This window comes from Harpia harpyja, chromosome Z, assembly GCF_026419915.1.
Source record: "Harpia harpyja isolate bHarHar1 chromosome Z, bHarHar1 primary haplotype, whole genome shotgun sequence".
Classification (NCBI taxonomy): Eukaryota; Metazoa; Chordata; class Aves; order Accipitriformes; family Accipitridae; genus Harpia; species Harpia harpyja.
This window is the reverse complement of record NC_068969.1, coordinates 30,797,742-30,810,794: the sequence shown is the minus strand read 5'-3', so window position 1 is coordinate 30,810,794 and position 13,053 is coordinate 30,797,742. Positions and strand designations below refer to the sequence as shown.

The window sequence follows — 13,053 nt, the reverse complement described above, 5'->3', positions numbered from 1 at the left end:
TGTACATAAAGTACTTAAAAGTAGCATACATTGTAATGTACAATGTAAACCTAATGTACACAGTGTACTTGAAGTTTCATTTTGCGTATTTAATCCTCAAATCATTTAAAGCTGCACAACAGCCTGCTCCTGTGATTTGAACTGGAGGACAAAATGAGTCAATGCTTGTGGGATGGAAAGAAACAAGAAAAGGAAAACAGGTTTTATGCATGTGATATGATATCCTGAGGACACCTAGGAGGAAAGATGACAAGGTTGGGCAGCACAGGCTTTTTCTTCCTTGCCAGCCCTAAGAAGACTAAGTTAATTCCTAGAAAAAAAAATGTTTGCAAACATGCATTCTTAACAGACTGCTACCCCAGCTATAAATAATCAAACTTGCTATCCACAAAAAACTCAGTTATTCTGGTACTAGCTTCAAGGGAATCCACTTTAATTAGCTATTTGGAACTTTTCAGCAATTCGGAAAGGACCAGTTGATTTTGTTCACTTTTATTCTTAACCCAGAAACTTACAGAATATTAGACACACTTAATCAACTGACATTATTTTTTTATTTTAATGTCTTTTAGTGGGGGAAGGTTTGGTCAGCTGCAGATATTTTACAGCACTTCTGAGACTGACGTTGTAGCTCTTGCCATTGAGCAAGGTCAGGATATCCTGGCCTGTTACGAGTCCCCTGTCCAAGGAGTCCCTGACCAACCGTCCAAGACCAGAGTGAATGTGTCGGCAGCAAGTGACCCACTGTATGCCTGTGCAACTCAGTGCCTAAAAGAACATGCGTGTTCAGCCTTTACATTTTCCAGTGCCTCTGAGATTCCTCTCTGCCTTTGGCTGACATCAGAGATCAGCCCGTTAACTAACACTTCAGGATTCTGGACCTACAAGAAAAACATCACCAGTGCATCTGCTCTCTTCAGCACACAAGCCATCGCTGGTAGTGATTATGAATCTATTACAGCACAGTGGGCCATAATGCAGAAAGGGGAAGAGTTTGCAAATCTCACAGTTACCATACTCCCTGACAGTCTGCCAGAATTGGATGAGAAATTCACTATATCCCTTTTGAAAGTTGAACTAATGAATGTCTCAGCCAGCTTAAAAAATCAGCCAACTATAGGACAGCCAAATACTTCCACAGTTATCATAATGATGAACGGAGATACTTTTGGAGTATTTAAGATCTACAGCGTAAGTCCCAATGCGACAGAGAAAAGTCTGTATGTTGAAGTAGAAGAACGTCCTCAGACCAACGTGCAGCTAATGATACATAGGACAGAAGGCAGCCTGGGACAGGTGACAGTGGAATGGCGTGTGGTTGGTGGAACTGCTACCCCAGACTTGGATTTTGTAGGTGTTGGTGAGATTCTGGTGTTCGCTGAAGGTGAGGCAAGGTTTTGCACTAGCTTCTGTTTTATAAAACTAAAGAAAAGCAAAAAGAACCTGACAAGCACTCAGTCCTCTGGATGTTTTGATAAGCGATGTCGTATTCTTAGGCTAAATCTCCCTGAATGCTCAGGATACGTATTCAAAAGAATATAGTTCATTAGCGTATAGTGTTATGTTGCAGAACACAGACAGTGGTAGTAAAAAAAAAAAGATAAAAAGCATAAATATCTAAGTATTTTTTTAAGAAATATTGCAGTGTGGATTATAAAGATTACCTTTTAACCAAATAAATAAGGAATAATAATGCTGAATATAGTTGTTATATCAAGGATAATGAAAATGAGAATCAGGCTTAACTGGTCTTTTGTTAACCTTCAGTCAGTATAGTATGAATTTTTCATGATGTCTCTTTTTAGATTTTGTAACATAGCAGCATATTAAAAAAAAATTGCAAACAGGATGAACAGGTCAATGGCACACATTACTTAAGTACGTTGCAGCATGACAGATATATTTTGTATTTTCAAAGTCTGAATTGATTGAACAGTTATTTTGAAAGCAGTTTATGGGAGTGTAGTAAAGATTCTAGTGAGCTAGCTAGCTTGCTAAATCATGTGAACTCAAAAGAAGGGTTGCCAGCAGTGATTCTGAGGCTGACGTGTAATTACATTAGTGGTTATAAGTTTAGTAAAAACTGTTTTCAAAATATTTTGAAAGACAATTTAGCAAGAAATATGCGTATCTTGTAAACTGATATTCTCATAATCATAAAACACAAGTTATGCACATGCACTGAGCAAAAGGATTGTGTTGTAAAGTATAATGGATTCTAGAGACTGGTAATTGATCATGTTTGCTGTTTACATTATCATTCATGGATAGTCCAGAAGACAAATAACTAACACAATGACAGCCCGTTTTAATGCAGAGAACTTACAATGCAAATAAAGAATTCTAGACATTCAGAAATTATGCCTGCATTGTTAATTTCTACATAGTATATTTAATAATTTGATAATTACATTGCCTTAAAGTAACTTTTCAATAGTAATTGAATAAAACTTCATAATGACATTCAGTAAATTCTAGACAGGTAAATAAATAAATATGCTTCATGTCCTTTTTTATATTTTTTAAGTATTTCCTGCAAAAGGAGGTTATTAAGTCTTTTTTATGTCTTTTCCATGTGCACACATAAGTATGTCTGTGTTCTTCTCCTTGTAGGGGAAACAAAAAAGATGATCACGCTGACCATTTTAGATGATCCAGAGCCAGAGGATAATGAAAGTATCATAATCAGCCTGGTCCATACTGAAGGAGGGAGTCAGATTCTACCCAGTTTTGACACTGTCACAGTGATTATTCTGGCAAGTGACAATGTGGCAGGAATTATTAGCTTCCAGACAGCCTCAAGATCTGTTATTGGTCGTGAAGGTGGGTTCTTTGTGTTGGTCACACTGAGTTTGTTTAACATTAGCGTCCATTGCCATGCTTTCTGTTTATAATGACTCACAGTGATTGCTTGTATCACTGTTCAAAGAATGCCAGCAAGCAGCTCTAACCGTATACTTGGCATGTATTTCTTTGAATTTTAACGCTTGCAAGTGTAGCACTTAAAGGGGAAAGGAAGAACACAGCATTTCCAAAACCATTTTATATATCATCATCTGTGGTTTCCTTTTTTCTGAAGATCATGCCTTGGTTCTATTGGTATTGCATTTCAAAGCTCCTTTTAGCATTTCTTGTCTTACTCATTTATACCATATTCCAGAACTGTATATAACTCCCATCATACACACCTATTAGTAGTCATAAGAAAATCTCATCTATCAGTGACTTACAATTCACTTTAAATCTTCTAGAAAATTTTCCTACAGAAAGATTAGGATCTTGTCTTCCCTTTTCCTGACTCAATAACCTGCTGTTTTAAGATTTTCTGTTTATGCTTTTTCATGGCAGCTAATTTAGGAATGTAGCAATCTTGCTGTCATCAGTCATGACATTTGAGAAAAAACAATGATAATTAGATATGGACCAAAGGTTTCTACTAGTGCTTTAAAAGAGTGTGTTGCATGTTTGATCTAAGGTTTGATGCAGCTTTGCATAGGATAATAACAGTACTAATGGTGATTGCTTTTGGCAGCTTTTGCTGGAATCTCAATGTATTGCAGTATCATATTCTCTGACGTGTAAGCTGATGAGCAGGGAAAGTTAACAAAACAGAAACTTGCTGTCCAGGAATGTGTGCATTGCATTTTCTGTTTGAAGAAAAAAGTCTTTCTCAACCAAACATGTTCTGCTTTTTTTCCAGAAATGAAAGGGCATCATAACCTTTTGTTTTTTATCTAGATATGGTTTGTGTTAATTCTGGGCTAGTGTGTGCCTGGTTTTCATCCTTTATTCCTCCACATTAACGGTTCTGATAAGCCTGCCAAGCCAGCTGCAATCTGGCAGGCTAAGAGGAGCTGTTAATGAGCACAAGGAATTAATACAAACTGTCTCATTCCCAAAGGTTATGATGACCCTGAATACTTTCCGCTGGTTAAATATTATTCACAGCATGCTAGCAAATGCTGGCCATTTGGAGCTTCAATACTCTGCTGTAGTTTGGAAATTCCTCCAGCTTGTGAAAAAGAGTGCATTGTCTTACAGCAAGAAAAACCAACCAAACTAATTCCCTTTTATAAAAGAAGAATGAGCTAAGGCCTTTAGATGATTTCAGTGTTTTTATTTCATTTTCAGTACAAGGTTTTTTTGTTCTGAAAAGAAAATTTATCAGTCATAAATCCAAATATGATTATCTTTTATATTTATTGTATTGTTGAACAATTTCTGTCAAGCAAATCTGTATTATTCTCAAGCTGTGCGTATTATTCTCAAGCTGTGCATATTATTTATCACCTTATTGAGGGCAAGGGTAGCATTTTAGTGCAGGCAGAGACATGCAACAGTTGTGTGGCTGTGACCATATCAGAGGAAAATGAACTGCAGCTTGAAATAAGGAAGGAGGATGGCTGAGGCCCCCTTCTCCCTGAGAAATGTCAAAATCTAAAGGTATGGATAACATGGTTAAATATTAAAAATCTTAAAACAAAATAGTGAAGTTAACCTAGTAACACTTTCAATTTTCAGAAATCTTGTATTAGTGTTTCTTTCTGGATGGGGATACCAAAGATTTTGGTAAAGCTGACCAAGAAACGTGGGTCAGTAATAAACTACTTGGGGTCTGTAATTATGATGAATTGTGCTTCAGGTTTCTTAGTGTTTGGATTACAGTGTAATAGGCTTCTGCATCATAAAGCATTTTGTCCCAGTCTTCAGTGAAAATTCTTTGTATTACATAATGTATTGAAATAAGCTTTGTCTAAATTATACATTCTGCAATGGTACTAAAGTAACCATTTTTCTGTTAAATATTTATTTGTTAGCAATGGATGTGCAAAATTCTCAAATAAGATAGAATGGATTTAAGTGCAGTGTTAAACAATATGATAAATTAGCCTCAGGGGAACCTGTAAACTGGCACTCTATCCTCAGATATCTGACTGTAGAAGCAGAATCCTTGTGATGTCAATAAATTTTGGATTCTTTTATTCTCTTAGAAGCAATATGGAACAACTTAAGACAAAGATATGAATGTTGATACATCTCCAAGGCTTAACTGAAGTTTGAAATGTTGAGGCTGAATAACAAATACTAATTCTATTTATTTGAAAATGGGTGTATAAAATTCTTGTATTACTTCTTCACAATTTTATATTTTAATTAATTATATTAAGGTCTCTTGAAGTTAGTTGTTCATATCTCTGTCATTGGTAGCCAATATACATGCATCTCTCTAATATTTTCTTACCTAAAAAAGAACACGTCTCGAAAATATTCAAATTGTTCCTGCAAGTTTTAGCTGTACAACACTGTCCTGCAATATAATATACTGGAATAGCCAGATAGCATCCTAACCTGATGCTCTTTAAATTACATAATCAGAGAGACTAGCTGAGCTGCTCAGCTCTTTATGCCATGGAGTAAGAAGCCACATAACCACCTCTTCTCTTTCACTTTCATAGACATATCTCAATGTTTCTCAACAGGGTTGCTTCTAAGTGTCTGCGTAATACAAATCAAAAGAGGGAATTATTCTCAGATTTTGCAACAGTGAAAAAAATTCAAGTCAGTTTATAGGAATATTAAGAAAGACTTAGTCAGTCAGTTGGGGATGGAACTAAGTTTGTCAGATTTCTTGTTTTGCATCAGTAGAATACATTCTGGCAAATTTTTGTTTAGTTTTCTCCATTCTTTAGTAAGCAAAAAAAATATCATGTATTACTATTTCCAGACATCTCAGTATTACAGATTTCTGCATATTTCATATGTTTGAAAGCCAATGCAACACTGTACATACTGGCAAACTTAAATTACGCAGACTTGAAAAATGCTGTTGACATATGGATGCAATACACTTACATATTATAAATAAACATTGGTCCTCTAATGTGAATGTATTGCAAAATATTACCAGTTTCACCTGCTGATCTATTTCATATTGATATAACATGTTAATTTCACATGGCCATATTTAAAATATTTAATACTATATAAACTATATACATTTTATAAATTTGTGTAAATATTTAATATTATATAAATTACAGAAATTTTCTTCATTTTACAAAGATTTCTAAGGAGTTTACTCTTTTTAATTAAAGTGCCCGTTGGGTTAAATGCTACAAATGTGGAAAATAACATAATTGCTTCTTATAGATGCACATTGTCAATTGATACTAATTATCCCAGAAATTAGAAGAAGTTATTAAAAATTTTAAATACAAATTATTATATATATATATAAAATATGTTTTTTAAAATTATAAATTATTAAATATTATAATTTTCTGGATATTTTTTAACACTGATGATTTTTATAAGTTCAAACTCACATAAATGGAACTTACAGGTAATTATAAGCATTTTTCTGCATGCACTATCTAAAGTCACAAGACACTGCAAATGTTAGGAAAACATATATTCCTTGCCAGTTAGCTGTTGTAGAAAATTATTTGTGTTATAGCTGGTGCTTACAGCATTTACCGTTTTGTGGAGTTCACTGACAGGTATTGCTCTTCTGTTTGTGCATGTTTTGATGGGCATTTACTTTCTAAGTTATTTATCTGTACCAGGTTCCCTCACATTTTGATAGTTCTTTCCAACAGTAGACTAAAACCAGAAAAAAAAAGGAGGAAAGAGTTTAGGTTTGGGTTGTTTTTTTCAGTATTAAGAACAAATGTGTTATATATATAACATTAATGTCTTTAAGAAAAATTATTTTAACTGTGATTCATGTTTTTGGCTTCTCATTTTTGTAACTGATATGTAGGAAAGGAAACCCCAAAATATTGTGTCTTATCCTTTGTTCCTAGGAGAACAACTGCAATTCCATATTGTAAGAACTGCCCCAGGACTGGGAAATGTTACTGTTGAATGGAAGATAGTTGGGCATAACGTAAAACAAAATTTTGAAAACTATTCTGGAATACTCTTTTTTCCTGAGGTAAGTCCATAAACAAAGCTAATGGCTACAGGAAAATATTGTAATTAGAACTGAGCTGAGAATATGAGCGTGCTTTTATAGCAGTCTTTGTTTCTTGGTCTGGTTATTTACTTGCTCCTTTACTCTTGGAGTTCTAAACTGGAGAGAGTTTATAGTTTTCAATGCTTTAACTTTACATTTCTTAAAGGTGTTATTCCAAATACATACGATAGAGTGGTATCACTTGTATTTTATACAATAATGACTAATCAATTTATCAATAAAATAAATAGGAGACATTGAATACAACATTGTATGTTCACTTGCTGGATGACCATATTCCTGAAGAAAAAGAAGAATACCAGATCATCTTATACAACATCAAAACGGAAGGTAATGCAGAACTATAGCCTGCTATATCTTAAAACTACCATTTAGTAGTAATATTTTCATATCTATTAATCCCTTTTGGAAGTGTAGAACCAAGCATACTGCAGCTGGTGTAAACTATGCAAAGTTCATTCACATTTTATTGAAACAGGCTTGATCCTTGTGTGTATAAATATATATATATATAAAACCCACAGTGTCTTTGCAGTTTTCCTTAATTGGTTTTAAACCTGATTTAGCTCTACCTGTTTAAATTCAGTGGTTATTTGCTTCCCTGTAACTGAATACAAACTTGAGCTTACTAATGTGGTCTGGATTGCTGGGTGAAAAACTGGCTGGATGGCCGAGCCCAGAGGGTTGTGGTGAATGGGGTGAAATCCAGTTGGTGGCTGGTCACAAGTGGTGTTCCCCAGGGCTCAGTACTGGGGCCAGTCCTCTTTAATATCTTTATCAACGATCTGGACGAGGGGATTGAGTGCACCCTCAGTAAGTTTGTGGATGACACCAAGTTGGGCGGGACGGTTGATCTGCTGGAGGGTAGGCAGGCTCTACAGAGGGATCTGGACAGGCTGGATCGATGGGCTGAGGCCAGTTGTACGAGGTTCAACAAGACCAAGTGCCGGGTCCTGCACTTCGGTCACAACAACCCCACGCAGCACTACAGGCTTGGGGAAGAGTGGCTGGAAAGCTGCCCGGCAGAGAAAGACCTGGGGGTGCTGGTGGACAGCCGGCTGGATATGAGCCAGCAGTGTGCCCAGGTGGCCAAGAAGGCCAACGGCATCCTGGCCTGTATCAGAAATAGTGTGGCCAGCAGGAGCAGGGAGGTGGTTGTTCCCCTGTACTGGGCACTGGTGAGGCCGCACCTCGAGTCCTGTGTTCAGTTTTGGGCCCCTCACTGCAGGAAAGACATGGAGGGGCTGGAGCATGTCCAGAGAAGGGCAACCAAGCTGGTGAGGGGCCTGGAGCACAAGTCTTATGCGGAACGGCTGAGGGAGCTGGGGTTGTTTAGTCTGGAGAAGAAGAGGCTGAGGGGAGACCTGATCGCTCTCTACAACTATCTGAAAGGGGGTTGTAGTGAGGGGGGTGTTGGTCTTTTCTATCAGGTGGCTGGAGACAGGACCAGAGGAAATGGCCTCAAGTTGCGGCAAGGGAGATTTAGGTTGGATGTTAGGACAAATTTCTTTATCGAAAGGGTTGTCAAGCACTGGAACAGGCTGCCCAGGGAAGTGGTGGAGCCACCGTCCCTGGAGGTATTCAAAAAGCACGTAGACAAGGTACTCCAGAACATGGTTTAGTGGGCATGGATGATGGTTGGACTCGATAATCTTGAAGGTCTTTTCCAACCTAAATGATTCTATGATTCTATGGATACAGTTGCCATGACATAAGCAGATATTTTTATCTTTTAAAGCAATCTTGTCATGCTGCAAGCTGACTTTCTGATCTGTCTCTGAATTCAAGGAGGTCAGAATATTTTATTCTTGCCATTCAAATTATAATGAGAAAAGAAGTGTGAAACTGCATCCCTTCTGAACTACCCTTTGTTAAACTGAAATTAATGTCTAAACACCAAACTAACTGGACATGGATTGTGTTGCAGCTAAGTGCCTTACCAACTTGCCAGAATCATTTGTTGACTCTTGTAATCCATCAGGATAAGCATGAATTAATAGAACAACAATTATTCATCAAAGCAACATTTGGAAAAGAGAGTAATTTCTTAATGGAATCATTGAGAAGTTGAATGTAATTTTAATTTTTGGAGTTAATTCCTGGGAAAACTTTCTCTTTTGTTTTACAATGGAGGAAGTTTAGAGCAGTTGATACTTGGCACTGGCCCATTAAGTTTCCTCATTTCTTAATACGTTTTTGTGACTGTATACTTAGTATGCATACAATTTCTGTTGTGATTGTATGTTCCTGTGTCTGTTATAGAACGTAAATATATATACGTTCCACACCATCCATAAATTTCAGTGAGCACATAATGCGTTTGGTTTAATTTCATTTGCACTGTTACTGACTGTTATTATACTGACTGCTATATGTAATAATAGCAGTAATATAAGACAGAAAAATTAGTTGCATAACACTTTATTCACTGTTGTCCATTGATTATTTTGCAGGAGTTTCTTCTTCAGGTGCTGCTGTTTTGGATAGTCAAGGATATGAAGCTGTCCTGACAGTAGAAGCTAGTGATGAACCACATGGAGTTTTGAATTTTGCTTCCCCATCCAGGGTAGTTTTAATTCCAGAGGAAAACAAAACGGTTCAGCTTTTTATTAACAGAGAATTTGGATCTCTAGGTTTGTATAATAACTCAAGAGAAAGGAAGTTCTGTTTAGGTAATCATTAGGCAAATGAAAGCCATGACAGGGAGGCTGGAAATTTTGAAAAATCTTGGATACGATTGATATTTGCAGAATTTCTAGGTTCTTACTGCAGGCTTGGAAACTAAGTTTTAGTAAAAACTGGAGCCATAGCCCTCATTTCCACAGCAAGGAGTCTGGGAGCTGTGATGTAACTAGTTGGCTATTAGGGTTACTACCTTTATGTCTAATGTATCTGTCTCAAAGTGTTAGTTTCTCCAGAAGAAATAAAAAGCATGCGAGAAAGGAGCTTGTATGGAATGATCATTCCCACATATTTCCCCTCTAAACTTCCAGAAGTTGGCAGCTTAGGAATGTCCCATGGAAAAAGTTGCATTCAGACCACTGAATTCAGTTTATGTCTCCTCTGAGAATTTCTTGCTCTGTTTTAAATCAGTTTGTCTTTTGACATCCATAAAATTAAGTGGTACTTAATTCAGAATTCAATAATGTGCTGTGTGAAAAAATATTTTCTTTTGTTTGTTGCCTGAGAATTTTGACTTATATTGTGAGATAACTTGTAATCATTTCCTATTTACCTTTTTAGACTATATTGAGACCCCAGTGATAATCCCTCTTAGTTTCTTTGGTTATATCTGTTTTGAAGAGAAGTGACCAGTTAAAACAAGTCTTCAAGATCTGGACACACCACAGATTTGTAGAGGCATTTTAATGAAATTTCTGTTTTCCCATTTCTTTTTTTAATATCAATCTGTATCTAATTTACTTTTGGAACACTACTTAGGAAACTAATGCTTTAAGAAAAGTATCCATAGTAAATGTAAGATCTCTTACTTAAAGTCCATCATTATTTATTAAAACTAAGATTCCTTTATACCTTATATTTTATTTCATACAGACTAGCTTTGAATTTCATCTGTCATTTTATCTCCAGGATCACTCTTTTTAAATTTGCAACTTGGCTTACCCTGGCAGCTTAGTAAGACATGGCTTTATTATAAAAAAATTATGGCTAACTTTTTCCCTTGGTAACATTTATCAGTGTGTCCCCTAATTTTTATTCTTTATTGAAGTCTATGTCAATCTGCCTGGGAAGGGAACTAGGTTTATTAAGCTGTATCTCCCAGCACTGTCTTCAGAGCCTTTCTTAGATATTTTCAGTTGTTCCTGAAACATTCTACTTCCCTTGGCACCACACCTGATATTAATAATACATTAGAAGTTCCAGGTAGTACTTCACCAATGTAACATTTGTGGTCCACAGCTCCTCAATATCTGAAAACCTTTGGTCCTAATGGTTTTTGAATCCTGTGATATTGAACAAATCGCCAAAGGCTGGACTGAAAGCACATTAAAAACAGTAACAAAGTTCCGTTGGCTCCAGATTAATTTTTTAATCCTTCTGTTTTGCAGTTAGGCTTTTCATTTTGTGGATGAGCATTTGATCTCTTTTCTTTGTCTATGAGCATTACATAAGAATTGAAAAAAATGGGGTTTTTTGTTACAAATTGAACAGGTGCTATCAATGTTACCTATGCCACAGTTCCAGGATTGCTCACCTTAAGTAATCAAACAGAAGGGACCTTGGCTGAACCAGGAGCTGATTATATAGCTGTTTCTGACTCACTGATTTTGGAAGAAGGAGAAACATCAGCTGCCATAAATATTACTATTCTAGAGGTAAACTTCAAACCCTTTCATTCTATACTGATCTGTATGATCTATACTGATCAGAAGAGGAATATTTTGGAACCTGAAGCTTGCAACCTATATATTGCTTAAAGCTATATATCTCCTTGTCATTTAGAAAGGTGGCTTTTATCTTAATGTTAAAATCACAGAAGGACAAATAATAACAGAAAACAGCTCTACCTATGCATAAATGAAATTAAGCTGTCTCGTTAAGACTTTACTATCTGATGTTCAGAACAGTGTAATTCATTGCTTGCTACAGGCTCTTACTTTTTCAGTGGTCAGGGTTTATGCCTTTAAAACTGGGCAGAAATTTATTCACAAGAATAGTTTAGTTTCACCACAGAGTCTTTTTCATGAAACATAATGTCTGTCTTCATAATTCATTCAAGATAATAAATTTTACACACAATAAAAGTATTTCAGGAAAATGGAAAAATAAATTAATTCTAGTGTTGCTATAATATTAGAGACTTCTAGTGTGTTGCTTTTTGGTGATTTCTGTGACAGTTTCTTAGAGGAAAATGAAAAGAGGATGTACTGAATTTGTGTTTTGCAGGATGATGTGCCAGAGGTACAAGAATTCTTCTTGGTTAATTTAACTTCAGTGGAACTCATCATGAACCATTCAACTTCTTCCCCACCTAGGCTGGGTAAAACCACTTATACAGAATTATCTTTGGTTTTCTTTTATATGAATTGCATGCAGATTTTATTACTCTGGCATATGATCATTATTGCACTTACTTGCCCACTATGCCAATGATACAGGATATTCTGAAAGAAACATTGTAGAATATCAAACTTTTTCATTATTCACTTGCTTCTTACTTTTTTGAGCTCTGGAAAAATTATAAGGCAATTTTCATAGAAGAGTTAGTAATTAACAGTTGGAGAGAACAATTTTCTGAAAAGTTTTATTGGCACTGTGTTAATCTGATTTTCATTTCCAAGTACATAATGGAAACAAAAATGTAAAAAAAATTACTTGATGTGATTACTTTGTTCACTCTTTTAAAAGTCTCTTTTTATTACTTGTTATCAGATTTACTTTTAGGAGTCATATCCTATGGTTTTCCTACTCTTCCAGTGAACTTCATTTATCATTTTCTTAGCTCCTCATTCCGCTTCTGAATTCAATAGCATAGCTGCCATTGGCTTTAAGGGCACTTGGGTTATCCTGTGGTACTAGAGACTAGTTATACTGATTATTTCTAATATCTTCTTTGACTCTTCCCTTTTCTTTGCATGCCTATAGAAGTGACAGAGTTAATTCGTTACAGATTGAAAGGTAACTTGCAAGACTCATTGCTGATTTGTAGAGACTGTGATTAGTTGAGTCTAAAATCTAAAGCATAAACAGTAACATATAACTACAGAGGATTTTTCTTAACTAAATTGTGTTGGTTGCTGTATAGTCTCACCTTCTGTTGTAAGGGGTTGGCAATCTCTTTGAATTGTGACCATTCAACCCTGCTGTAATATCTGCATTGGGTTAAATGTACTTAGGATGAACAGATAATAGTTTTAACCCATGAGGCAAAAACTTGTCCTCATTGTAAATGTCACTACAAATTCTGTTATCAGACTATTTTCTAATCTTTTTTTCCCTGTTGGTATAGTTTGATTTGTTATGATTGACAATTTAACTTCTTGTTGGTGCAATGCATTTGTTTAGGATTTCTAGCAATCCCATACCCTGTATTTGAAGTATTTCTAGGAGGT

The 13,053-nt window shown here is 35.8% G+C and overlaps 1 protein-coding gene across 3 annotated transcripts in view; it reads left to right on the top strand.

Moving 5' to 3' along the window:
- ADGRV1 (adhesion G protein-coupled receptor V1) overlaps window positions 1-13,053 on the top strand; it is a 295,859-nt gene that overhangs the window by 65,271 nt on the left and 217,535 nt on the right. For 2 of the 3 annotated variants that reach the window (XM_052777366.1, XM_052777369.1), the window contains exons 33-40: window positions 573-1,384; window positions 2,614-2,823; window positions 6,807-6,937; window positions 7,210-7,309; window positions 9,433-9,612; window positions 11,153-11,316; window positions 11,888-11,981; window positions 12,587-12,619. In XM_052777366.1, coding sequence (XP_052633326.1) covers window positions 573-1,384; window positions 2,614-2,823; window positions 6,807-6,937; window positions 7,210-7,309; window positions 9,433-9,612; window positions 11,153-11,316; window positions 11,888-11,981; window positions 12,587-12,619 — 1,724 coding nt within the window. The remainder of the gene's footprint in view (window positions 1-572; window positions 1,385-2,613; window positions 2,824-6,806; window positions 6,938-7,209; window positions 7,310-9,432; window positions 9,613-11,152; window positions 11,317-11,887; window positions 11,982-12,586; window positions 12,620-13,053) is intronic. The other variant, XM_052777368.1, reaches the window with a different exon arrangement.